At 41.8% G+C, this 26,228-nt stretch overlaps 1 protein-coding gene across 1 annotated transcript in view; it reads left to right on the top strand.

Moving 5' to 3' along the window:
• Positions 1–1,256: 1,256 nt before the first annotated feature.
• LOC147198051 (neuropilin-2-like) overlaps positions 1,257–26,228 on the top strand; it is a 91,640-nt gene continuing 66,668 nt past the window's right edge. Inside the window, exons 1-3 of the mRNA XM_086123416.1 lie at positions 1,257–1,990; positions 16,270–16,450; positions 25,174–25,355. Coding sequence (XP_085979542.1) covers positions 1,915–1,990; positions 16,270–16,450; positions 25,174–25,355 — 439 coding nt within the window. The 5' untranslated portion in view covers positions 1,257–1,914. The remainder of the gene's footprint in view (positions 1,991–16,269; positions 16,451–25,173; positions 25,356–26,228) is intronic.

The raw sequence follows: 26,228 nt of genomic DNA, 5'->3' as shown, positions 1-26,228 counted from the left end.
TTATATTGTATACATGTTGTATACGCGTGTGTGTGTCTATGTGTGTGTGTGCGTGTGTGTCTGTGTATATATATATATATATATATATATATATATATATATATATATATACTGTATATATATATATAAGATAAGATAAGATATCCTTTATTTGTCCCACACTGGGGAAATTTATATATATATATATATGTATATATACTTTATATACACAGTGATGCCTCGCTATTTCGCGGTTCGTTTATCGTGGCTTCAGTGCATCGCCGATTTTTTTAAAACATATTCATAAAAAATCTATTTTTTTCCATATACATGGAGTACAGTACTGTATATGTTGCTCTATGTGACTCGCTGTTGTTTTGCTGACTTTTGCAGCTTTTCGCGGACCATTTGCGGACTTAAAAAAAAATTATGTTAATTGGTCGCTACTTTGCGGATTTTCGTTTATCGCGGGTGGTTTTGGTCCCCATTAACCGCGATAAACGAGGGATTACTGTATATATAGATATATATATCTATATATACAGTATGTATGTATATGTATATATGTACTGTACATATATGTATATATATGTGTGTATATGTATATAATGTATGTATATGTATATATGTATAGGCCACGCCCCCAACTACTCTTCTGTGTGCAAGTGTGAATTTTTTTTTTCTCACTAACAGAATATTGGCATTTAAATTAATTCAATTGTGTTGGGTTTGGTCAAGTAAGTTGTTTACGGTGTTAATATCAATACTAAAAATTACAAAGAGTTGTACAGTTTTTTTTTTAATAACACCAATCATGGGTACCACGCTAATGCGTGATGTCAGTACATACATAAGTGAAAGTTTGTTAACTGTTTTCAAATGTAATGAGTAAACTACAGATAATTGATCAATATACTCAAGTATAGCAGCTAAATATTTGGACTCCGTTACTTTTCGCCACTATAAGTTTACCTGTAGTCTCCAATGAAAGCAACCATGAAGAAAAACTGGAAGGCAATGGTGAGGGTGGTGCTGGGGGGGGGGGGGGGGGGGGGATTAAACTGCTCTTTAATCGGGGTGGGGGGGGGGGGGTTCTATGATGTGAGGGGATACGTGGAGGCTGGCCGAGGTGCCCACACTGTAATCCGATACACGCTTGCGCACACGCACCCCAGCCTCGAGTTGAGGGAAAGCTGCGGCTGGAAGTCACTCAGACGGCGGAGCTCGGAGAGTTAGGAGCGCGCTCCCCCAACGAGAGAAAGAGAGAGAGAGAGAGAGTAGCGCAGGGGAAGAGCGTGTTAACTGTCAGTTCGGAGGAGGACGGCAAAGAGCCTCCACCACGTTCGTTTTCTCTCCATCCGCTTTTACGCACGCGTTGACAAGACAGACTAGAGAGCGCGCCTCTTTCCAAACATCTTTATCTCCCCTTTTTAACCCTACAACCTACTGCCACATGGACTGTGTCGTCACCGTTTTGGGACTATAATCACACATGGCCATATTTATGTGCAGCGTTTTTGAAATAAAGGAACGGAGGGCGGCGATGTTTTGACTAAGGGAAGTGATTTGATTCTTCTTACTTTAGACAGTTTTTTTTTTTTGGTTTGTTTTTTTTACAAACTTGGACGCATGTTTCCATTTGGTAGTGGACACGGATACTTTCCACTCCTCTTGTGACTTCTTCGCATTTGCCTCACGTTGATGACGAGATCCCAAAGCGCAGTATTATTACGCACCGCACAAAAAATGGATTGTGGACTGTGTGACGAGATCATATCCCGAGAGAAAAGACGCACGGCCAAGCACTGACAACCGCAAACCGGCACTTGAGCGTGGATTCTTTGGACGGTGCAACCCGGTCTGCGGCGTAGGAGAGAGGAGGAAAGCTTGGGGACTGTCGCCGTTTCATTTAGTTGAACGGTTTGAGATCAAAAGATGGATTTATACACGTGGCTTTGCGTGTGTGCGCTTACACTTCTACCGGTTCTGGCTGTCACAGCGGAGGAAGCAGGTAAAATTGACACTGACATACACTACTGTATATCCAATTTAATTTTTGTTTGTTGGTTGGTTTTGGTTTATGACGGACATTTTAATTCCCGTTTTGTTGGTGTGAAAGAAAAGCAAACTTTTTTTTTATTTTTTATTAGAACGGTCCTTTAGAATTCGGATTGTGTTTTTATCTAATTTGCCTTTGTTAGTCATTGTTGAGTTTCCGGCCACTAACTGAAGTTGATTGTGTGCTGCGGGAAGTCGTAAAAGTGATGCGATCACACAAACGAGGACTTCTTTGTTAATTAATAACCAGCAAGACACTAAACAGGGGAAGTGTTAAACTGATGATGATGCGTTTTGCTTTAGTTTTAGAAGCGGGGTATACCTGTGATTGGATCGTGATTTAAGTGTCCCACACAGATCATGTCAACAGAAAAAAAACATATTTTAACGAAAACCATTTCGCTTAATTTGTGGTGCCAAATAGAACAGCAATTGTTTTCATAAATCTACTGTAACTGTAGCGTTCTTCTTATCTCCGCTCTATTGTAGATCCCATTCCGTCTTTTCAGCTTTCAAATTGATACTTGTGTCGGATGTTTATTGATTGTTGAAGTCTCGGACGTCCAACATTGACTACATCACATCTGTTCTCTGGAGGGCTCTTCGAGAAAACACGCACGCACAAAAAAAAAACACACACAAAAAAAAAACACGGCGTTATTTCTTCAGGGACTAGGATCGGTGTCACGGCGATGAAATTGAATTATGTGGCGTTGGCTACTTGGTGGAGTGTTTATTTGACTTGCTGTTGCACGCGAGGAAGCGATCGGCGCCGCTTCAAGGTGCAACCGTGCGCCCAAGCGTCACTCCAAGCGGGAGGACTTTCTGCCCCTCTTCCCGGGAGCACCGATAACTAATGTCCACGTTGTCAGAGCATTACTGCTCTGAATGCTCCGATAATGTGGACAGTCGTTCTGTGAAGCGTGGGATGGGAATGTGAAATACGCACATTTGTGTTTCGAAACCGTTATTTGCGCTCGGGAGATTTTTTTTCCCGTCCCTCTAACGAACACATCCAGTCGTAAACCAATTGATTTCACATTTTAACAAATAGTTTCATGATCAACATTCCACAAATTGATAAAAAAATATGTTTTTGAAAGTTAAAGCTATACTATATATATTGTGTGTATTGCTCAATTTTCTCTTATTGGTTTTGTGGCATCACGCTTGGGCTTTGCCTGGATGGCTCCTTCGCGCAGTGATATCCGCGTGAGAGATCAAGTATCCAATTTAACTTTATTGATCAGAAAATGTAAGTATCTTGTATTGTTCATCTATCTATGCCAGTGCCCTACAGTTGCGAAATTTTGTCCATATGAGGTACAATGTACATTTTTCTAAGGTAGACTTAGTGCTCAATAAAGCTTGAGAAAAATACCATGAGGCAACACTGTGCTTTACCTCCATTTAAAGACTGGGTATTCCAATACAGTTGATATGAATCCATTAGAACTGGGAATTGGTGCTGTTGTGTGTAGTCTGAATGTTTCATTTGTATTGACACAGGTGCTATTCAGAAGCCTTTAAGATCCCGGAGGCACTTTTACACCTGGGACAAAAAGTTCCCATAGGATCTGGCTGACTTAGATACAGTAGCTGGTCTAAAATTCCCTCTGAACTACTTCTTCTTCTCCTACTCCTCCAGAAGCCAGCCCTTGTAATAGCTGTGCAGCTGCAATCTTTATTGTCCAAATGCAGTTGTTAAGTCTTCCATAACCCAGAGCGCACATGGCTGTGTCTCTGTGACTCACCTCTTAAAAGTGATATCGGAACACAACACAATAAATAGAGTAGCACAGAGTGAGGCTAAAACATGCATTACACTTGTTAATACTGTTGTGTTTATTTACCTCGATGTTTGTGAGCTCCGTTTAGTGCGAGCAGAAAAGTGTTGTTGCGTGGGCCGAGACGCGACTGCTCATAACATGTTTCATTTTGACTTGGCTGATGCAAAATTACCCATCAACGTGATCATTTTTGTATGATGCATACTGTATAGCCAAATAGTGAACTCTGCTTTTGATCCATGACAGTACACCATTAGCGGTTAGCTAACTTGGCTGCGAGATACAATCGTGAATTTTTAACAACTTATCCGATTTTTTTTTCAAATGTGAGAGGCTCTGCACAATTGGCAAGCGTGTGCTTACTGCATTTATGTATGTTGTACGCAAGATGACTAACATTAAACACCACACACATACAGTATATCATGGCAGACAATTGTGTCTCCTCCCTTAAACCAGATGTCCCTTGTAATACCAAGACTGACCTGCGGGAGACAGCGTAGTGCCACAGGGCATCCAACTTCCTAATGAATACAAAGAAGAAGGAGGAAGAGGAGTAGTAAAATAAGATAAACTCACGTTCTGCTTTTTTTTCTACTACATTGTGGTGGCAAACTGTTGTCCTTGTCTCTTTTCTTTGTGGTGAATAAATTGTTAGGCACATGACACAAACACTTAACACAGCCAGTTGCTCTTATATTCGTGTCCGGCAACAGAGCAAACTTCAGTTCACTTCCTAACTGGCTATCATGAGGTTTGCCATCACAATCGCGGAGACAGTGGCTCGGCCAGATCAGAAAGGGGCAGGGGGTCGGGGGGGCTAAATGCTAAAATGTGTCCCTTTTATCAGTGTGTGTGTGTGTGTTTCCCAATTTAGATAATGGGCCAAATAATTCAATTATGTGATTAAAAAAAACCTAACATGATGAACCACTGTTAGATAGTTTAGCAAGTTATGTTATATGTTGACCTTCAGACAATCGGTCTATGGTAGTCCGTGGTTTGTTGGAGTGCAGCTGGTTGAGTGAGACAGCTTCTTAAGAGTGTGTTTTTATTTTTATTTTTTGCTCCTATTTATTTGTTCTACTGGGCTCTCCAAACCTCACGGATACCTTGATATAAACGTTCTCATTTCTGGCTGCCGCTTCTACTTTCTTCTGCACTCATTCTGTGGATGACATCTTAGTGAACGACCCCCAGGGCTGTTTGACTTTAAAGGTTTCAGTGCAGCCTATGTTTCTGACTACCGCAACCTATTTTTTATTTTTTTTTACCTGGAATTTCCCCCGGTCTGCAGCGCAGTTCTTTCCTGGCTCATCTACTGGGACAAACTCACTCGCAGCCTCCTCAGCAGTAAACTTTTACAAATGCCTTAGCTCGGCTGTCTCTTGAGATGATTTGAGTAGGAGACGGTATTGTTGAGATGCGTGTATGTGCATATCTGTATTGAAAGGGGAGGAATGGAAGAGCAGCATGAGGAAGTAACCGAGACAGAAAGAGGCCGACGCAGGCTGCCAAGAGAAGTGAACGAAACGGAAGAAAGATTTTTTTTTTTTTTTTAAAGCTTTGCTGTTTGATCCTGTTTCTTCATTCTGTTTGATCACGGCTGTGCCTGGAAGCGAGATAAACGGCCGTAATTGGCCACTCAAGACTGGCTGTCTGCCGCTATAGCATCTCCGCCGAAATATGCTTGATGATGAAACACGCTGGAGATGATGCGGCATGAATGTCGGGAGCTCTCTGAGGGGTGAAGTGCCTACAGGTATGCTGGTAGAATAGCAGCTTCTGATGCCAGCTTCTGGCTTGATGGAGTTGCAGCACATGGAACAAAAGTCTTGAAAGTCTTTCATCAAAACATAAACACAAGTCAGGCAAGTTGAGTTGATTAATCTCGCTAATTATTCCTGTGGAATGTGCCTGTTTGTATCTGGCGGTGATATCATTGTTCTGTACACTCAGATTAGATTAGCTGTTTTAAACTTCATTATGCTTAAATGTCAGAGCAGTGGGTACTGGCAACCTTTAATTGTATCTAATTCCAAGGTATCAAGTCAGAAAAGGGTACCTTTTAACTAAATGTTTATTACTGGTACTGTGGTTGTACCGTATTGGCCCAAATATAAGATGGCCCTGATTATAAGACGACCCCCTCTTTTTCAAGACTCAAGTTTGAAAAAAGACTTTTTGAACACCAAATTAATTTTTATACAGAAAATAATTACAGTACATCTGAAATAAATGATTATAACAATATATTTGAGAGGAAAAAGCATGTTATTTTGCCTCAAATCTTAATATCTGAACATTTAAATATGTAAACTAAAGTGCAATCACATTCGTAAATGAATGGCCTCTGGTTTTTGAAATGTAAATTACATCATAACTTCTCCTCAGCTGCCGGTTAACCTGGTCGATCTTCGACCCACTTTTCTCCATATTGTCGCTACGTTTCTTCATTTTCTGTTATCTCTTCTATTATTTTCTTCTCTTTTCTTTCTAACCACTATTTTTTATTTTTCTTCTTCGTGCTACTGTTATTTTTATTTTTATTCTTTGTGACAGGGGTTCACTTTGGCCTGGGGAGTCAAGTTCAGCATTCGCTTCAATGATATCTGGCGCCATCTAGCGTCGTGAATGGGTATAATGTCTAGACCCCGAATATAAGACGACCCCCACTTTTTCAGTCTTATTTCAATGCAAAAAACACCGTCTTATATTCGGGCCAATACGGTACTTTGCAGCGGTGCTAAACCGCACTACCTCCACCTGATAAGTGTATTTTGGTTAGTTTGTTTAGTTTACACTGAAACCACCCTTACTCCGATCCATTCCAAATGTATTTATAGAGAAAATTTAAAAGTCAAAAACACTATAGGACAGCTTCTCTTTTCTCAGCTTTTGCTCCATGTTGAAAATATCCGGCTACTGTTTCCTCTTTTAAATGTTACACCAGTCTGAATCAAAATGCTGTGTGTGCAACAATCGGCCATCAATAACACAAACCATCCATGCCGTTATTTTTCACAAAGGGCTGCTGCGTGCTGCTGAACCCACAAGAATGAATGGATTTACTGACACAGTCAATCTTTATCTTGAAATTCTCTAAACATAATTAAACTGTAGGTATTAATGTATGTGTTTTGGATAAATGTTCTTAAACAGAGAGTGAAGTGGTGCACATTAGTCAAGGATGACACTCGACTGATACATAAACAAGACAAAAAAAACTCTTGTTTAAACTCATGAATGCTTAGCATTTGGAGAAATACTGCCACGAGAAAAGCAATTAGTGACACAATAAGCTCATCCAAATGTTTTTTTTTTGTGTGTGATTGTTTTTGTATCTCCCTTATTAAATACATACTGCCAGATAGGATAAATGATTTAATTATTCCAAGGACATGAAAGTGCAATATAGATTCTGCCAAAAAGCCCGTCAAACATGCCAAAACAATGACGTGTTGAAAAAAAGAGGGCAAGTCAAGGGAAAATGAGAGATGAAAAAGCAACGCAGGAACCAAGTTAAAACGTGCCACTTAAAAAAAAAAAGTAGAGGACGGCAGCGGCAAGAGGAAGCAAGGAGGGCATCGGTAAAATAAGAGCAAAGGAGCAGAGAGTGAAGTGATAGTTGAGTGGAGCCATGTGTGCAGTAAACAGCCCAATTTCATTCCTCTGCTACCTCCAAACATAACAGGAATTGGGACAATCGACACCTCTGAAGAAAGTAGTCTTGAAAGGAGTACACACATCTGATAATCTGTCTGACTTTGAGGAATTTCCTTGCCGAACAAACTATAAGGCCCATGATTGGATATCTCCAAAAGGTTATCCTCAGCAACCATTTTGTGGTGGGTCTGTTGAATGATCTTCATGGGCTCAGGAAAACAGATATGTTAAACCTGTTCAATATTTACAATCACAAATCCCTGTGTGTGTGTGTGTGTGTGGGAGAGGGGGGGGGCGCTGGGTCAACAAAAAGTTCACCTAGCAGCTAGCTCTGTTGGGAGACAATCAGAGAAAGAACTGATTGGGTCGAGTGTTTATATCACATGTCTCTTAAGTCTTCAAGATAATAATGGGCAGCGAATATATAGTTCTCAGTTAAGATAACAGTTAGCCATTGTCCTGACCCATTATGCTGTCGCGTAGGGTGTATTAAGAGTGATTTTGTTCTGTTCAGGAAAACAGAAATGTTGAGCTTGTTAATCATTTACGATTGCAAATCCTTATGGATGTGGTCCATCTATATGCCTAACTCAAATTATCCTCAAATTGAGGGTTCCCTCCCTTGTGGTTTCTTTCTGACTTCCGGGTTGAGTGAACGCTGGCGCGTTTTGGCTGCCGCTGCTCAACCCGTATTGTTTTGTGTTTTTTGTTATTGTAAAGTGTCCTTGGGTGTCTTGAAAGGCGCTTATAAATAAAATGTATTATTATTATTATTATTATTAATGTTGCGTTTAGCCAAGCCAGGGACCGTTTGCCTAGTTAAGTATTACTTTTTCTTGGTTGGACATTCTGTCAGTTTGGATGCCCTGTGGCACCATGCTGCCACTTAGGTCAGTCTTGGTACTCAACAGATTGATCTGATTTGTGGAAGGAAACTTCAGTGTTGATGGAGATCTGGTTGTCTGTGTGGTATGCTGTGTTGGTGTTCTGGAGTACACCACACACTTCAAAGTGCGGGGAGCACACACATGCTATTTTTCCCCTGCTCTCACATTTTAAAAAGTGGTGATTATGTTAAAATGGTCAGGTATCTAGCCTGCTCTACAACTGACAGACCAACTTGACGTGAATATGATTGGTACCAACTAACATTTATTCTCTACCCTAATGTATATGTGACAAAATAAATATTTTCAGAGGCAGAATTTCATTTATTGGATCTTATTAGATTGTACAGTTGTACCTAATGTTGTGGGTTGTGTGTATGCCTGTGCGTGTGGGTGCATAAACAAGGCTGGTTCTCAACCGCCAACAACCTTTTGTGGTTGCTGCGCGCAAACAAGCAGTGAGCCATTTAACCTTCAGTACATTTTCTGTCGTCTGCCTCCTGCCTTCGCTTTCATTTGTTAAACAGAGAGGACAATTAGCGTGTCCACTAGGATGTTCTAATTACGGTTATCATGTCATTAGCACACGGTTGCTATTCTAGTGTCTTCGCCAGCCATTGGTAATAACAACTGGAGTAACTAGAGCGGGCCGGGAGCTCTGTGTGCGTCTTTGTGTATTTGTAAACACACTTTTCTTTTTGTAAAGCTCATACACACACACACACACAAACAACAACAAAAAAACAAGCGTGTGTGAGCACTCGGTGTCCTCTTCAGTCCCCCCAGATCTGCGCCGTATGAGGCCACAGGTTGTTTTCCTTTCTCTCACCTCCCGTCACACTGAATCATCCTGTTGTTTTCCTTCGTTCACGGCCCTCCACCTCTCCTTTAATAACACTTTGTGTCTCTTTCTCCATACCTCAGCGCTTTCCCTTGCTCCGATTAAGAAACCTCACTAAACTTCTTCTTTCGGCCCGCTCTGCTACGGTGGGAAAATCTCTTTTGTGTTCCAGCTTCTCATTCTTCTCTTCTACTCCCTTGCACTATAATCGTTCTCCCTCTTTTCATTCCCCCAGCCTGGAAATTGGACAAAACGGTAGAAACCTGTTCTTTTGTTTGTCAGTGGGGCACTCCTTAAGGAGGTTGCAGTTTTTTTTAAACATCTTAACTGATTTTTAAAATGTGAGAGACCCCACACACAAAGCGGAAAGAATGTCCTCCTAGAGTATGAGATGTACTTGAACCGACCAACACAGGCAGCACACCACACACTTAACCATCCCTCCACTGACAATCACGAGCCTCCGCTCTTGAACCGGATGTCTCTCACAGTACCAATACTGACCTGTGAGTGGCAGCATAGTGCCATAGTCTACCAGAAAATACAAAAAAGAAGTATAAGAAGCTAGCCTCACTGTTGCTAACTGTGAGCCAGCATGGTAAAGAATAAATCGGAGTAGAAGGAAGGGGCAAGAAGATTGGCTAACTGTTAGCTTATCTGATAACTATGTTGTGGTTGCCAATGCTTCTCTTGTCGTTTGTATTTCGGTGAATGACTTGTGCAACCTTCCTTTGTGCAGTGTGGCGCAGCCATGTGGAAACCAAAAGGTGTTCAGCAAACTGTCCTCACAAAGTCAAAAGCAGACAATTGGCCAACATGTTTTGGAAAGATTGCTAATTAATGAATTCAGATTAAGGGTGTTTCCTTTTCATTCTCTAAACTCCCAAACCAATTAGTTCACAGTAACCAAGCCACCCAGTCCATCCTGTATTATACGCTACCTGTTTGTGAGCTGATGTTCAACTTGCCTTTTTTTGTCCAGTGAGCTTTTCAGAGCTGCTGACTTTCTCTTTTCGCATGATGAGAGACAGATGCTCTGGCATTGCTCACTCTTTCTTTCTCTGTGTTCTGCCTTTCTTCTCTCCTCTTCTCATTCCTGAGGTGGCTCAAGTTTGGATGACTAAAATCTAACTGGGCTTCATCCAATGTAGACATTACAGCCCGTTATTTGCTGTACTCCTCCATTACCAACAGTTTGATTTGATTTTTTTGTATTAATTTTCTTCACAAAATATGTACTGTATCTGCTAAGCTACATGAGGTAACAATGCCAGAGGCAGAATGTAGTATGTTGTGAAGCTGGACCAATCCTCTGGAGATGCAAAATAAAAATGATGCAATGAATCTGCCATTGTGCGTTGAACATCAATGGCAGTTCATCAAAATTGATTAGTCAGGCGATGCTTGAAAACAAGCCATTTAGTTTGCCTTACATTATGACGATTATCGTGAAGAAGAATAATCCTAAAGCGTGCGCGCACACACACACACACACACACACACAAAATAAACTCTGGCCAATGGAAATTTTAGTCAAACCACCACCCAAACATTTGTACTTGTACTTGCAGAAGGGCAAATTGATGAGCAGGGAGGAAAATGATCTCTGAAAGGAAAAATTAATCTCTTCTAAAGCTTTAGAATGGAGATGGAAAATTTGCATTCAGCATCAAGAAGGGATCATATTCACCAAAGAACCGCATGTGTGATTTTGTTCATATTTTGGACGGTTACACGTTTTGCTATGCATGCGTTCTGGGTGTGTCCACCCTGTGCAAAAGCTGCTGAATAGGTGTTATCAGGCAGAAATGCAAAATGTGTCAGAGGAACATAAATAATGCAGCGACCTGTCTTATATCCCTGCTAGACTGCTTAGCACCATTTACCGCTACTTATGCTGTGTAAGTGTATACGCGTGAGTGCGTACAAGTCCAAACCAGAATATGATAGCCGACGTTCCGTGGTTATGTTTGTGCATTTGTTATAACTATGTGGTCTCAGTACAGCTTCTCTCAGACAATCACACATGCTGTTGGGGTTCAGTTATAAAAAAAAAAAAATAGCCTCAGACTACAAGACGAACAAATTGGTTTATGAACTCAATTTTCAAAGAAATGATACCTTAATGCATGCTCTATTTCTGGTTCACAAACAGTCTTGGCATAGCCGCGAAAGTCCCAACCTCTTGCCACACCATTGGCTCCGACTACACAGCCTTGTTTACGTTAACCATGGCTACCACAACCCCAAAATGTAACGCATTTTCTAAAGCTTATTTTGTACTATATGAAAAGGCTACGAGGTTTGACAGTGATTTCTTTTTGCGCGCACTCTGATAAAAACTAGGGAAACGTAACTTAATTCTGGGGCTGGAACAGATTAGTTTTCATTACTTTTATTTCAATGGGACACATTACCTCAGGTCCCAAACGTTGCACTTTATGAAATTGTCTTTTGTCGGGAAACAAACCAGGTGGCCTGGTGTCTTTCCAGTCAAGGGTCAACCGTATTCTCACCCAAAGTCATCACTCACAATTACCATGACGACAAGCTCCTTTGAAAATGGAATGGTAGCTGAGTAACTGTTTGTGCATTAAATGGACCTTGTGCACAAAGTGTGCTTGAGTCCCATTTATTTTGACTATGTTATCCCATTAACTAAGATTATAGGATTTAAATGACAGTGGTCTACCGCTGTGTTCATACTTTCCTCGTAAGTCTGCTGTTTTAAAACTTCTGCTATGTGCAAGTGGCATTCATGGAACATATATTTTTTTTGTAAATTGCAGGCATAGGCCAGCTGCTCCGAATTAGCATCAATAAATGTCCCTCCAATGACTTTATAGGGGCATGACGCTGTAGTCAGTGCACAGTAATGCAAGCACGTAAACCGAACGTTGGATGGAGTATCCATAAAAAATATATATATAAACCAAAAAAATAGATATTTGACATTTGTATGGGTGGTTGAGTGGAGGTTTGGCAACTCGACGATTGTGGTTGCAGTCTCAGTTCCCCTCTGTACACTTTCAGACGCAGATTCAACTCTCACTTGTTCCTGTCATAGGATTTATTTACTCTATTCAGCAGAATTATACACATCTGATGAAAACAAAAAATGCATACAGTGACTGCCATTATAATCGTATTTATTCTTGAATGTAAAGTTAGTCATAAATCAGGGCTGGGCGAGATCTGGACTCTGTTAGTGAATGCAGCCCACCAAGCATGATCAAATATGGTTAAACAAAAGGGTTAGTTAAAATGTATTCATTTTTGTTTTGTTCATTTATGTTCATTTGTTCATTCATGTCTTCGGGCAGTAGGTGGGGTACAGCCTGAACTGGTTGCCAGACAATAGCAGGTCACACATAGACAACCATTCACACCTACGGACTAACTAGAGTGAGCAATCAACCTACTGTGGATGTTTGTGAAATGTGGGAAGAAACCCGAGTACCCGGAGAAAACCCACCCAGGCAGGGGGAGGACATGCAAACACCACACAGGAATCAAACCTATGACCTCTGCACTGTAAAGTCGACTGTTTATCAGTTGTAAGGCATCTTCTTTTCGCCAATGTTAATACGAATCTAACGTCATCATCTACAGTTCAAAACCTGTTCAGTCTTGATTTTCATTTGTTCATTCTTTTTTTTGATTCTCTGTGTCTGGCTCAGTCTTTCACAAACTCGGCACTTTTTCTCTCATCGTGTCCCTTTTACCTGCTTTATAATTCTTGACATGAACTCTTAACTCAGCATCTTTTGTGTTCTCACGCATCGGTACGCTGGCAGGTCACCTCGCGCTTTTGTGGAATGCTAATCAGCAGCGTGCAAATCTGTACTTCTGGAAACTGTATGCATATGGATTCACTGGCCACTTGATTAGGTACACATGCACCATCTAATGAGATCCAACACAAAAGCTGCAAGTGGCAGTGAAGGGGCTCTCACGCCACTGTTTTTATGGTGAATCCTTGAGGCAGCCATCAAACGATGACACCGTGCTCCGCCCACATTTGGTAGCGTAGCCAAAGAAGCTTTGTAATTTCGCGTCGGCCATCTGTCTTGCTTCAGATTGAGGCTCATTTGGATGAATTGCCTTTCACATGCAATCCTTGGAATTTGGCTGAAAACGGCTGAATCTTCATCAAAATGGTTGTGATTTCCTTTTAAATTTCAGGCATGGGTCCTTGAGACTTTTTCAGGCTTTGTCTCTAAAAGTGGTGTCCGAGAATTATTATTATTTATTTTTTGCAGCTTTCCAGGAGCCACTGCGTAATGAGTTTCGAGGGGCTGTGTTCAGGACCCATAAAAACTCACACATTCATGTAAAAAAAAAAAAAAATAGACCTCCTTGATTTCTTCAATTTCGTGTTGATTTTAACACTTCCGATGACTCTATACCTTACCAGAATCGAAATTGATTGCAGTTTTCAGCACGTTGAGGCCCCTCGGAGTCGAGACTCATTAGGCCAAATCCTGTGGCCAAATCCTCAAAATATAAGCCCCGTAATTGAACCCCTAAATGCCTAACTTCCTGTTCACTTTTTAGCAGGGGTCTTTGAAAGTTTTTCAAGCATCCTGTTATGACCTATATGTGCATCCAACCTTGCTTTGATTGGTGAAACCGCTCTCCAAGGCAGTATTCTTTTCTGACTTTACGGTGTCACCCGTGAGTTTTGTGTGGGATTTAAGATCCTGCAAACTTTAGAAATTGCACAAGGTTTTTACATGCTTATTGGGTTATGAGTTATTGGGTCATGTTGAGGCCTTCATACTAATAAGGCAGAATTTTTGATCTCATTAGATTGTGCAGGTTCCTAATGCTGTAAGCGCTGAGTGCAGTTTGACACGAGGTGATTGGCTGCCGCTGCTGTGAGGTTTCCGGGTGGTTTAACACGAATCCAAATGGTGCCGGGATGAGATAAGTCCGGCAGGGTTTCACTGGCCTTGTAACTCTACTCCTGTGTTGCCATATGTCACCAGGGAGATTGGAAACAGATAGGACGACCGCGAGCGCGACAAGTGGACTCTGAAAATTTCAAGGAGGAGCATGAAAGATGGAATTGGGTAAGGGGGTTGGGGGTGGGGGGGGGCACACAGAGGTGATCGGTGATTGTTTACAGACAGCTGGAGGTAGGCACCAGTTCCAGTATCAATCACTGCAACTGCAGCATGCTGAGCTGTGACCTCTTTTCACTCTTATTACTCGAGAGGCTGTGCATAAATATATACAAAGCATGTTGAAAGTGTAAAAAAAAAAAAAAATTTTTTTTAATCCATATTTTGTCTTTGTATAACATGCAGTATATTGCAGATTTTCACCATTTGCGCATGGGTCCGAAATGTATCCCTGCAATAAATTGGAGTTCACTGTAGTTGTATATAAAAAGCCAGAATGAAAACCTGGATGACTGTTGGCATGAGCGTAGAATTTCTTTAAAAACGATGACTGTCACTGATAATGCCGTATACACATTCTCCAGCTCCTGTTTATTTATAGTTGTGAAACTTATGACGTTGTGCTGACCGGATTGAGTCATCCCACACAATGCAGTCATAAACAAATTAGATGCTATCACAGAACCGACAAACCAGCAAGGCTTTGCACAAACGGTATTTGTTAAAATCTACATATCGTATTTCTTTGACAACTTCACAGAAAGCAACCAAGTATGCGCTGCTTGTTGGCTGTCATATGTGAATCTAGCAAATGTCGTTGCAGCTCTGCTTACCTCTCGGCTTGGACAGTGATAGCATGGATTAAAAAAAGAAACACTTGCGCTTGTTTCATTTCACCCTTAATAGATGAGCAGCACTTCGAAGACCCTCATTTGCATGCAAGCGGTTAAAAATCTATTTCCCACAATGAATGTCCCCTTTTTAGAAACATCACACTCATATCCTGCATGATGCTTAACATGCCTCTTTGTTCGTCTTTGAGCCGAGAGAGTCTGTCGAGTGTATTAAGCAGGCTGCTCATTCTGCTACACAATAGGAAGCAAAGTTGCAATTGAGTCCAGTTGTGTACAGCGGGCATGTTATGCCATCGGCTGTCACCTAAAGACGTGACTTATGATGGGAGTTGTCAGACTACTACTGAATGGGAGCCATTGAGTACGAGCTGTGCACACATACGTAGGGCTGCTGACGCGAAGGATCCACTCAGTGACACTAACTCTGACATCTGGATGCTCCATTCATTGTGTGTTTGAGTGTGTGTGTTGGGTGTCGAGGACGCTGGTGAATGAGGTCTTTATATATCATGATGTTGCGTCGATTTTTGACACCACGTCCACTTAAACGCTCACTTCTTTGTTGTTCATATCCCGTCTCTGCCAATGGTGGCCTTATCGTCGTCCTGATCTGCTTTGTACACAGCGTGTTATCGGGATTTGCTGGGTTACATTTGATGCAATAACAATTTATTTTTTCTTTTGGAAATATTTTAGTGAATTTGTCGGTTTGCTATCAGTGACGCTCACCCCGCCCCCATATGCAATTTTATTAAAATTAGAAAAGACTATTTAAAAAAACTATATTTATTTATTATGTATTTATTTTTGGAATTTCTGTGGAGTTTGGTTTTTGTTTTGTTGCTTTTTTGGGGGGGGTGTTTCTGTAAAATGCTCACTGTGATACTCATATTGTGTAGACGGGATCTCCTCCTATTGGATTGTAGATTTGAAAAATAATGCAAGTTTTAGAAAATGTTCTCAGTATCAGAACTCGGAATCAACGGTTGACCTGAGCATTACAAGTTTGCAATTCTTTTCTATTTTTTTCTTGACATTATACACCTTATTCTTGAAATATTATGACGAACAAAAATATCGGACTTCACTCTGTCATTGTATTTTTTAAATCTTTTCAGTGTGGCTACCTTGAGTGTTTTCAAGATGTGTGTAGAATTATCCCCAAAATAAATGCCCGCGGTAGATTTTTAATTTCCTTTGTATGCCTGATTTTCCTTAAAGGGAACCAACCCCCACTTTTGTCTTGAAGTCTGTGTAATCCCCTCGGCCTGTCTTTTGCCCGCACAGGTTCTGAGGCATGTGGCGGCTACCTGGATGCCACAGACGCAGGCTACATCACCACTCCCGGCTACCCGCTGGAGTATCCTCCCCATCAGAATTGCCGCTGGGTCATCACAGCGCCAGAAAGTTCTCAGCGGATTGTGCTCAACTTCAACCCGCACTTCGAAATAGAGAAGCTGGACTGCAGGTAGGGACGCGGAAACAGTCACGTGCAATCGCTTTTCATGTTTTCGCACCCCCCCTACTCCTCCCATTCAATTTGAAGATGCATAATTACACCAAAACTTTCAGCACTTTTAATGAGAGCTGTTGGGCGTATTTTGGTCAGCCCACTCTCCTCCTGTTTCCCTGGCTTCAGCAAGCCCACAATAATCACTTAGGGACCTCCCAGAGTCCCACGTCTCCCAATATCCTCGCCTAATTACCACACATTTACAGTTCCAGGATGCTTTTTCACACTTTGAACAGATTAACCCAGTCAGGAGGCAAATTTTTCTTCTATCGCCGTTTTTGGCTTGAAATGCAAGTATGGCGGCTCAAAATTGAAATCCAGCATGCAGCAATATTGCAGGCATGAGGGCAAACAGGCATGCTGGGAAATAATGAACCCACGCTGCTAAAGAAGTATGAGATTGATTAAGAAGCCTGCAGTCAAAGCAGCTGTGGGGGGGATGACGGTATTGTCGTATACGTCGAATATATATATATTTTTTTTTTGTACAAGTTACTGGGCACCTTTCAAAACTAATTACACTTTCGGGACAAAACTGGTGACAGCTTGTGCGAAGCAAAACCTCGCTTACTTTAATTACTTTAATGATGTGTTTTGAGTTAACTATGCATAGATTTCGGTTTAAACGGGTGTTTGTTGATGTGCCCGAGTGGCACATATGCAAGTCTTTTCTGTGAATTAGAATTCTTTAGTTTGGCTGTTTTTGGGCGGACAGCGGCCTGGGAGTCGAGTGACCATTTGGGAAAATCACGACATTCCCAATGGCTACCACGTCCCTGATGTCTCTCCTTTAAAGTCCCTGCAAAGTGCAAATAAAAATGTCAATTTGTCAGACCACAGACAATTGTTGTGAATAATCGTACCATATTTGAATGATTAAAATAAATCAGCAACTATAGAAAATGAGGCTTCGAAATTATGAAAAACCCAGCCGCTATCTCTGCTCTCAAATGCTGTGGGCGTGTCCGCTGAAACCATGCCGTGCCGCTTGTCACCTGTTATTCGAATACAATGACTACGGCATGAAAAGGGATTGAGGACTCATGCAAAAGTGCATCCCTGGGCACTGCTCTAACCGCTGTCAAAAAAAAATTGGAAAACCAACATGGTGAAATTAAGTACAACACATTACTCAGTCTTTGCATTTTTTTTTCAGCTGAAGGTATATGGTACAAATGTCTAAATTGACTTTCTTTATTTGCACTGGCAGTTGTGGAACTGAACCACAACTGCTGCTGATATTGCCTTGTTCAAATTTGAATGCAGAAGTGCAACTCCGTGATCAATACATTTCTGTCACAGGGCTACAAATTCAGTACTCATATACACTTTGTCTTTTCAACCACACAGCGTCCCCATTGGCATCAATAATAGATTCGCAGAATTCCCCCTTTCAGTTTTGCTAAAATCATTCTGACATTTCCGTGGTCGAATCGCGGCATTAATATTTAACCTGGCTGTTTGTTGAAAGCACAAGACTGAAAAAGGAATTGTTATTTTGCTCTCCTGTCAAACAAAGCAAAAGTTGTTTTTTTTTGCATTGAGCATATGGGAGTGTAGTTGTCTTGTTGTGTTCACCTTATCAGTATTCTGCAGTCACCACATACATTACAAGCAAACATCTCTGTCAAGTTACATTTCATATTACATAATGATTAATAATCCATATCAGGATGTAAAATGATGATAAGAACATCTCAAGCCTGATGGACTCAATGGGATGGATCTATTTAAGTCTACCGGTACCCAATGCCAGCATATGTATGTGCGGAGGGAGGCTGAAATTGATCTGTGAAGTCCACGGGGTAAAGATGCCAAGAACAGGGAGAAGACTCGTCTATCATCTCACACGCACACACACACACACACTTGCAGATACACGGACCATGGGCCAATCAGACAAAGGTTGTTTCATAATATAACAATGTTGAAGTAATCCGATTTATTACGGTCCTGATTGTGATTTAAAATGCTAATATGTAATCTATAACGCATTAAATTATGCAGAGCTGCCAGTGGCTCTGCTGGTCAAATCGATGCCGGGCTGGTCAGTCAGTGAAAAACAATGTTTTCATTAAGATTCTGACACGGTGGTCATTTCATTTAAGGAGGAAGTGAAGAGCATGTAGATTAAAAAAAAAAAAAAAGGCTCACATGGATGCCAAGATTAGCATCTCATCATGACTAAGCGTAACTTCCTTTTTTCCCATTCACATGAGATGTACCGCGGTGGCCTTCCACACGTTTGCACATGTTTAGCCATTAGGTCTGCCAAACGGATTCATTTTCAGGGTTTTTTAATAGTTTTGGAATTTTCATGATACGTAGTTAGATTTTTTTTTAAAGTTTGAATTTGTTTTCTTTATGTTGGCGTACCCCACTATGAACGGCACATGTGAGTCATCAATGCATTTAACGCAAATGACAAAGTGAACTTCCAGAATATGCAGCAAGAGCACTTCTGCCTTGGCGAGGGTGGAGCGTCATTCAAGTTTAGCATTACAATGGCTGGAAACTATTTTTACACTTGTAAGCCATCTGTTCGCTGATGGGCAACGCAGTCTGATCTCTTAAGAATCCCGGGGAAATTTTAGTCACATTTCTCGCTGTCATCAGCTTTTTTTTTTCCACCCGAGCCGTAACTGGCATAAGTGTACAAAAGGTTTCTGCAAAACAACTGGAAAAGAAAAGATTTCTTTTGCCAACAAAGTGATATTCAATTCTTCATGAGGTGACCCCGGAGACAGTTGGGGTTAAAGAGCTGCTCCGGCGTCACATTTTGAGCGGCGATGCTGCCTTTCAACACAGCAGCTGGTTGTCTACTTCACATTTTCCTTTTGGCTCCACTGCGTGGCTCCGTCTGTGAAGGCTGGATCTCTTTTTGGAGTCTTTGGAAAAGAGTATGTGTGTGTGTGTGCACGAGCGCGCGCACACGCTCATGCACGCACACATTGAGTGCTTAGGGAAAACTGCAGCGTCAGGGTCTGTTGAGGGCAGGCGCAAATCTTCCTGACAGCTTCCCCTCTCTCCTTCTCTCCCTCCCTCCCGGGCTCTCTCCTTCTCCTCCCTGGATTCATCTGACCCTTCGTCCCCCTCCAGCCTCATCAGCGCCATCAAACCGACCCCATCTATCATCTTCCATCGGATTCAGCCAGCACTTCCCCGCACATCTCTCTCTTCATCACCTCGTCCTCCACATTGCCCCCATGTGAATCCCCCCCCCCACCCCCGAGTCCTTCCTTCCTCCTTTCACAGAAAAACAGGAAGCATGACAAAACGGGGCATATTTAGACTTTTCTCTCTCTTTCCACATCATTCATTTTCCAACCGTTTCTGACTCTTAAACCTTCTATTCCGTGTTTAACAAAAAAGTCCCTTTCCTGGCCTTTTCTTATTCCGCATCCCCACTGATGATGTCACACATGAATGCAGAGCCGTGATACTCAGACACTCCCTGAAGCCCCGAAGGCCTGTCTGATCCATAGTCGTGGTGTAAGTGGGTGTGTCCGCGCTCGTGCGTGCGTGTGTGTGTCCTCCTGTAATTTTGATGGACGGTCCCAATCGATATATGTTAAAGCCATGATGAGGCATTGATTAATTGTCCAGGCGGTAAAAGTTGAACAAAGTTGGAAAGACACACACACACACACGCGCTTGTAATAATAACAACTAGGATATGTTGTTTTTTTTTCCTCCAACAAGCCAAATACGGTATGTGCAAATATTTATGATGCACTTTCGGATCTGAGCATGTGGGCGACAACTAAACTTGTTTTCGCCTTCTTCTCAAACTATATTTTGCATGATATCATCATGACACTTACTGGCTGACAGCTGACCCGTGATGTGACTGATTTCATTTCCCGTTCTTAAAAATATCACAAACCACAAAAAGTTGGTGACGGTAGTCATGCACAAGTGTATGCTTATCATTGTACTGTTGTTACTGGTAATTAGTAATGAAGTTACATCTAACTCTCTCTTTTTCGCTAAGCTTGAACTTCATTTTCCGACCGTCTTCTATCGTGCTTGTCCTCACTAATACCACCTGTATACCAGAAGATTTCAAAAAGACCCTCGTAAAACCATCATCTCACACCTGTTTACGTTGAAAGACAAGTTATAGAGGATTTAGTAACAGCCTATTTTGCAGGGTCACGATTGAGGAGACTCCAACTCGATTCAGGATAATCAGTCAGGAAAGTCTTTAAGAAACATCTCAGCGTCTGGCTTTTGGTGCGGGAATGCTCAAATTTGGCCCGATTATCGCTACGTTGCGTACCACGCTCGAGAGCGCCTTTGTATGTGTATCTCCAGACTCAGTCGACTGCTAAAGACACACAAATGCTTCAATAAAAAAAGTACAACTTGAAGACAGTTTTTTTTCCCGTCTCTTTTCCTGGTCTCTCATTAGAAAGAAGAGCATACCACAAAACCACCATTTTTTTTCATTTATAGATATATAAATGTTCTATCTTGTAATCTACAGCATCCCGCAGGTCATTGCTGCTGTACTTTAAATGCTTGGGGAACGCAATTGGCTTTTCTTTTTCATCATTTCCTCCCCACAAGCAAGCAAAATCCTTTTTTTACACCCCTTGATAACCAATGAATTTCAAGGAAAACGTGTGAAACAAATTCCCACTCCTCGTCGTTCCCTTCGGCAAGTCTGTGTAACAAACCCGCTGGCTCTGTGGAATATTTGCTTTTTTTTTTTTTTTTTGGATTTGTCGAGGGCAAGGAGAGAGCGAAAGGGAAAGAGAGAGTGATGATGGGATTTCAACAGCGTGTTAGAAGCTCTGTTCCTCCCACACAGAACGGATTGAAGGAAACCTCCAGCTCATCGATGGGATGCATGCAAGCCACGGGCGCTGTGCTGTGTGTGGTGTATCAGTGCCGTGTTTACAGTGTGTGTGTGTGAGCGCGCGCTCACTTAAATGCGGATGTCGGCTCCTCACTGAAGGCTCGGAGCCAAACGGCGGGAGGGGAGTGCAGGATGAGGAGCGAGGGGGCGGGGGGCACCTGTGGCTGTCAGTCCAACAGGAGGGAATGCAGTGTCAGGTTCTCAGCGACCGCATCCACTCTCTGATGGCTGAATCTGTAAACATTTTCTCTTTGTTTGGAACTTAGGTCGGGATTTCGAAGGGCAGCCTTAGTATTTTGCATTTCGAAGGAAGTCTTGTATGGGAGGAAGGGTGTCGCTTTCTGTCGTATCCCTGCCTTGATGTCTTGGGAGTCTGTATTGAAGCAGCGCGAGTTTTTACGACCTCTTCAATTTTGATGTTATTTAAGTGACGGACATAACATCACACTGTTGAAATGACGCCGTGTCCACAATTTTGCAGGATAACACGCAAACGAGCCTTTTTTTCCAAAATAATTTGTACGCTTTAATGCAAAATCATACCGTTTTTTAAAAAAAGGAACTATTATGCGTCGATAATATGCCCATAGGTAGACGTTTTCAATACACTGTACATATTCAGTTAATGTATTCATCATTACGTTGATGTATGTCAACATCGAATCTTTTACAACCGATCCCACACACCAACAAGCAACACCTCAATCTTCTGTGCTATTTATTATTAATATGTGTAAATATCGTGGCCGTGACCATTTAATTTTCCTCATGGGATGAATATAATATCCATCCATCCATGCATCCACCACTACAAAAATGAATTAAATGAAAAACAAGCTTTTTCCTGACCTGACCTCAATTAATAAGCAAGTTTGTGCCTAATAAGCATCAAGTGCCCGTGTTTGTTACGGGTACAGCTCCCGAAGAAAAAAAGGCAAGATGGAGTTCCAGGCACTCATAACTTGGCACAATGTATCATGGTAGCAGTGCGATCCAAAGACAAGTAGAATCTAAATTATGGACCCAAACAGTCCAAAGACCTGGAATCAAGGTAAGTCATGACTGGACACCTTAATTCAATAATTACCAGAATATGTACTGTATTTTTTTTTTTTGCCAAATTTTGCATTTTCCTCATGTCTGCAGAAGGAGTTGCAATGAGACGCATGCCTATATTTTCACGTACGTCATTGCGGTGATTTGTGCGTGCGTACATAACTTCCACAGGCCTTGTAATTCATTTAGAATGACGTATCCGCTCCACTTTTTTATGACACAGTCGAGTATAACAGTGATGAACTTTCTCAACAATTCGCTACTTTCCATGAGAAAGCACATCACTCACACGGTGTTGCTGCTGAAAATAAGTAGGTGAGGACAGCTTAATTATAAGTTTGACTCGGGTGCACACAAGGCCGTATCCCACACTTTAATTGCTGCAATTCTCCTTTGTCTGAAATTTAGGGAAAAACAACGCCAAAATGCTGCGTTCTTAAATGTTAATCCTGCTTCTCACATTCGATTCTCCGACACGGTGAGTCTTGAGTGGCTGACAACACGTTGGAGGAGCACATGGAGGAAAAAAAAAAAAGGGGCCCAAAAATGATCAGACGTTCGAAATGGGCAAACACAGTAGCCTGTAAAAGACATTTACGATATGCGGACACATCGCCAAACACACACACAAAAAGATTTACTTAAGTTGTTTAATTTTACATTTCATGGTTGGACATTGACTCCAGAGACCCACGCATTTGTATATAAACAATAAAAAGTCCATTTAAGACAAACATCACACACGCACAAACACACTGTACAGCATGTCACCAGTGAAATATTCCACAGCCAGTTGGCACCTTAAATGAGGAGAGCGTGGGAGTCACGTAACCTTTGAGCGGCTGCTCATCTGTCAGGAACAATGCAGACACGCACACACATACACGCACACACATTGGACACAGGTGAGAGAACGAGCACACACAATTGGAAAGTATGCTAAAAAGGCACAGATGTTTTCTTTTTCCTTTTGTTTTTGATGATGACGAAAAAGTGGAGACAGCCTTTGGTCTAAAGTCAGGTGATTTAGGCTACGGCCGCCCCCATGACTTTAATGAGGACAAATACGAAAGAAAACACCTTGTCGCGTTTCCTACTCTATGTCTGCATTGCAAAAACTAAATACTGTGCAAGAGATTTCCTGAGTCTTATGCTCACGTGTTACTGCATGCTTGCGAGCAGTATTGATTCATCTCCTCCTGTATAATGGCATAAAGGCAGACATTCTTCGCGGGTTCCTTCACTGATCACGCTGGAGAGATGTAAAAAGCGCAACCAAAGAGCAATTAACATGACTGTGGTTTCAAACTGATCGATAAAGTCGCTAAAGATGTGCAAATAGACTCCACATGTACTTAATAGGTCTTGAAGTCTCTTGGTGAAAATGGAATTAACTGAACTCACAATCCAACTTGATGTCTCCTCCGGTGACGAGCCGCTTGCAGGAATTTGGTTGGCATGACGCTATTTTGAAGACAAGCAGGTGACCCAGCTGGCTGTTGTCCAGACACGGAGGCAACACTCCTGCTAGGCGTCTGCACGTGGAGACCAACTTTTGTGCTCAGATGACAATCGAAGAAATGCAATCAAAATCGATTTCGCCCCACCAGCCACACTTCCTAAGATTGTTGACAACCGATAGATCTCCTACTGTAAACCTGAATTGAGATTTCATGATCAACTATGAAAGCATTGCGATTATTGCATGCGAGGCTCCCATGCAATAATCGCAATTCCATTTCAGTAACTATTTTCTTATTAAATCACATGCAGTTGTTGTGAGACTTGTCTCAACCCTAAATTGCTGAAAAAAATTATGATTAATTTTATGATTTTTTTTTTAATTCAATATAGGATATTTTTGCCGACTGACGAAAACAAAGCACTGGAATTTGGAAATAGGGTAGTATGAGAGACGGCGACCTGTTGGTCCAGTGGTTAGCGCATCAACCTCACAGTGCAGAGTTATCGGGTTCAATTCCCGCTCCGGCCTCCCTGTGTGGTGTTTGCATGTTCTCCCCCGGGCCTGTGTGGGTTTTCTCCGGCTACTCCGGTTTCCTCCCACATTCCAAAAACATGCATGGCAGGTTGATTGAACACTCCAAATTGTCCCTAGGTGTGAGCGTGGATGGTTGTTGGTCTCTGTGTGCCCTGCGATTGGCTGGCAACCGGTTCAGGGTGTCCCCCGCCTACTTCCCTAAGACAGCTGGGATAGGCTCCAGCACGCCCACGACCCTAGTGAGGATAAAGCGGATCAGAAAATGGATGGATGGATAGATGGATTGTAGTATTAGAGAGACAAGGTTGGAATTGCAACACGTTTCCTACTCTTCGAGCAGGATTTCGGTGTTCATTCATTGAAGTTTTTGTGCTTTTTGTACTCATTGAAAGATTTCATATTTAATTATGTACTGGATCAGTTTGTTGTGCAGGACTTCCAATTTGTGTACTGTGGTGTTGAGTATGGAACGCTTGAATTATATATCTTCCCCTGCAGGTGAAAATACACAACCGCAGCTCTGCTGACAGTGAAAATTCCATTCAAATACATTGAAGCTTTTTTTTTTTTTTTAACTCCTGCCTGAATTCAACGGAGATGTTGCACCGAGGCCACTGATGTTATCATTCCAATAAATGGGAACATTATCTGTTCATATGGCAGTCACTGAATGTGTCAGACGGGTGCAACTCCGCCCACCAGTATGTCACATTAGTGTTTGTGATATTATTCAATTCATTTCTTTTCTGTCCTTTGCAGGTATGACTATGTCGAAATCCACGACGGCAACTCTGAATCAGCCGACTTATTGGGAAAGCACTGCAGCAACATCGCCCCAGCACCAATCATATCATCCGGACCCGCCCTCCACATCAAGTTTGTGTCTGACTATGCCCACCAGGGGGCTGGCTTCTCACTCCGCTATGAAATTTTCAAAACTGGTAAGGAGACGTCATGATTAAACTCAACACAGGTCGTTAGGTGAAATCCAAATTTCTCAAAGATAAATGTTGTGCTATGAAAATAACAGGAACGAGGAAAACGTTACAGAATTGAACTTTATGTTGATTTATTCCTTTTTTGCAAGTGAACGATGTTTTTGCAAAGAACCTCAACACGCGCACAACTCTTGAGTGCTTGTGTAATGGATGGATGGTCTATCTACTTTGGGCCTGATGGATGTGTGTTATGACACGCAAGCATATGAGGACTCAAAACTCTGTGCTTTGAGTTTAATGGATTGTCTAGCATACAACTACCACTAAAGCAATAAAGTGATAGTCAGCATTTATTGATTTAAGTGAGGCACATACATACCACAAATCCCATCTTTTGGATCAAAGTCAGCAAAGGCCTGATTGTTGAATGTCGTTCAAAGATTATCCAGAGAGATTGATCACCTCTGGTGTGGGGTGTGTTTTTTAAAAAAGAAAAGTCCCCACCCTCCCTCAATCTGGATTTAATAATTGCAAACGTTAAACCCGTTCATTATTTATGATCACGCATCTTCATGTGGGTAGTTAACACCACATTTGCGTTTAAAGTTAAGATGTGAAAAATCTCCATGGGTGTAGCCTGCTTGAGTACAAGCAAATATAAAACAGAAAAGGAGAGCAGAATCCAATCTTCATGGTCAGGTGTGAACATTCCTGTGTAACTCAACCCTAAATCTGTGTTTGGAGTATTTAACTCCTTCAAAGAGGGTCTTATCCCCGTGACCCACGCCCAAATCATGCGTAGTGCACTTTTGAAAGCAGGCTAACCGTGATGATATCACTACTTAGTCAGTCATAGGAGAGCCACCATGCTCCATT

This window comes from Hippocampus guttulatus, chromosome 11 (assembly GCF_054856545.1).
Source record: "Hippocampus guttulatus isolate MCC_2025c chromosome 11, RoL_Hgut_1.0, whole genome shotgun sequence".
In the NCBI taxonomy this organism is placed as follows: Eukaryota; Metazoa; Chordata; class Actinopteri; order Syngnathiformes; family Syngnathidae; genus Hippocampus; species Hippocampus guttulatus.
Note: the sequence above shows the minus strand (reverse complement) of the source record. Positions and strands in the feature narration are given on the sequence as shown.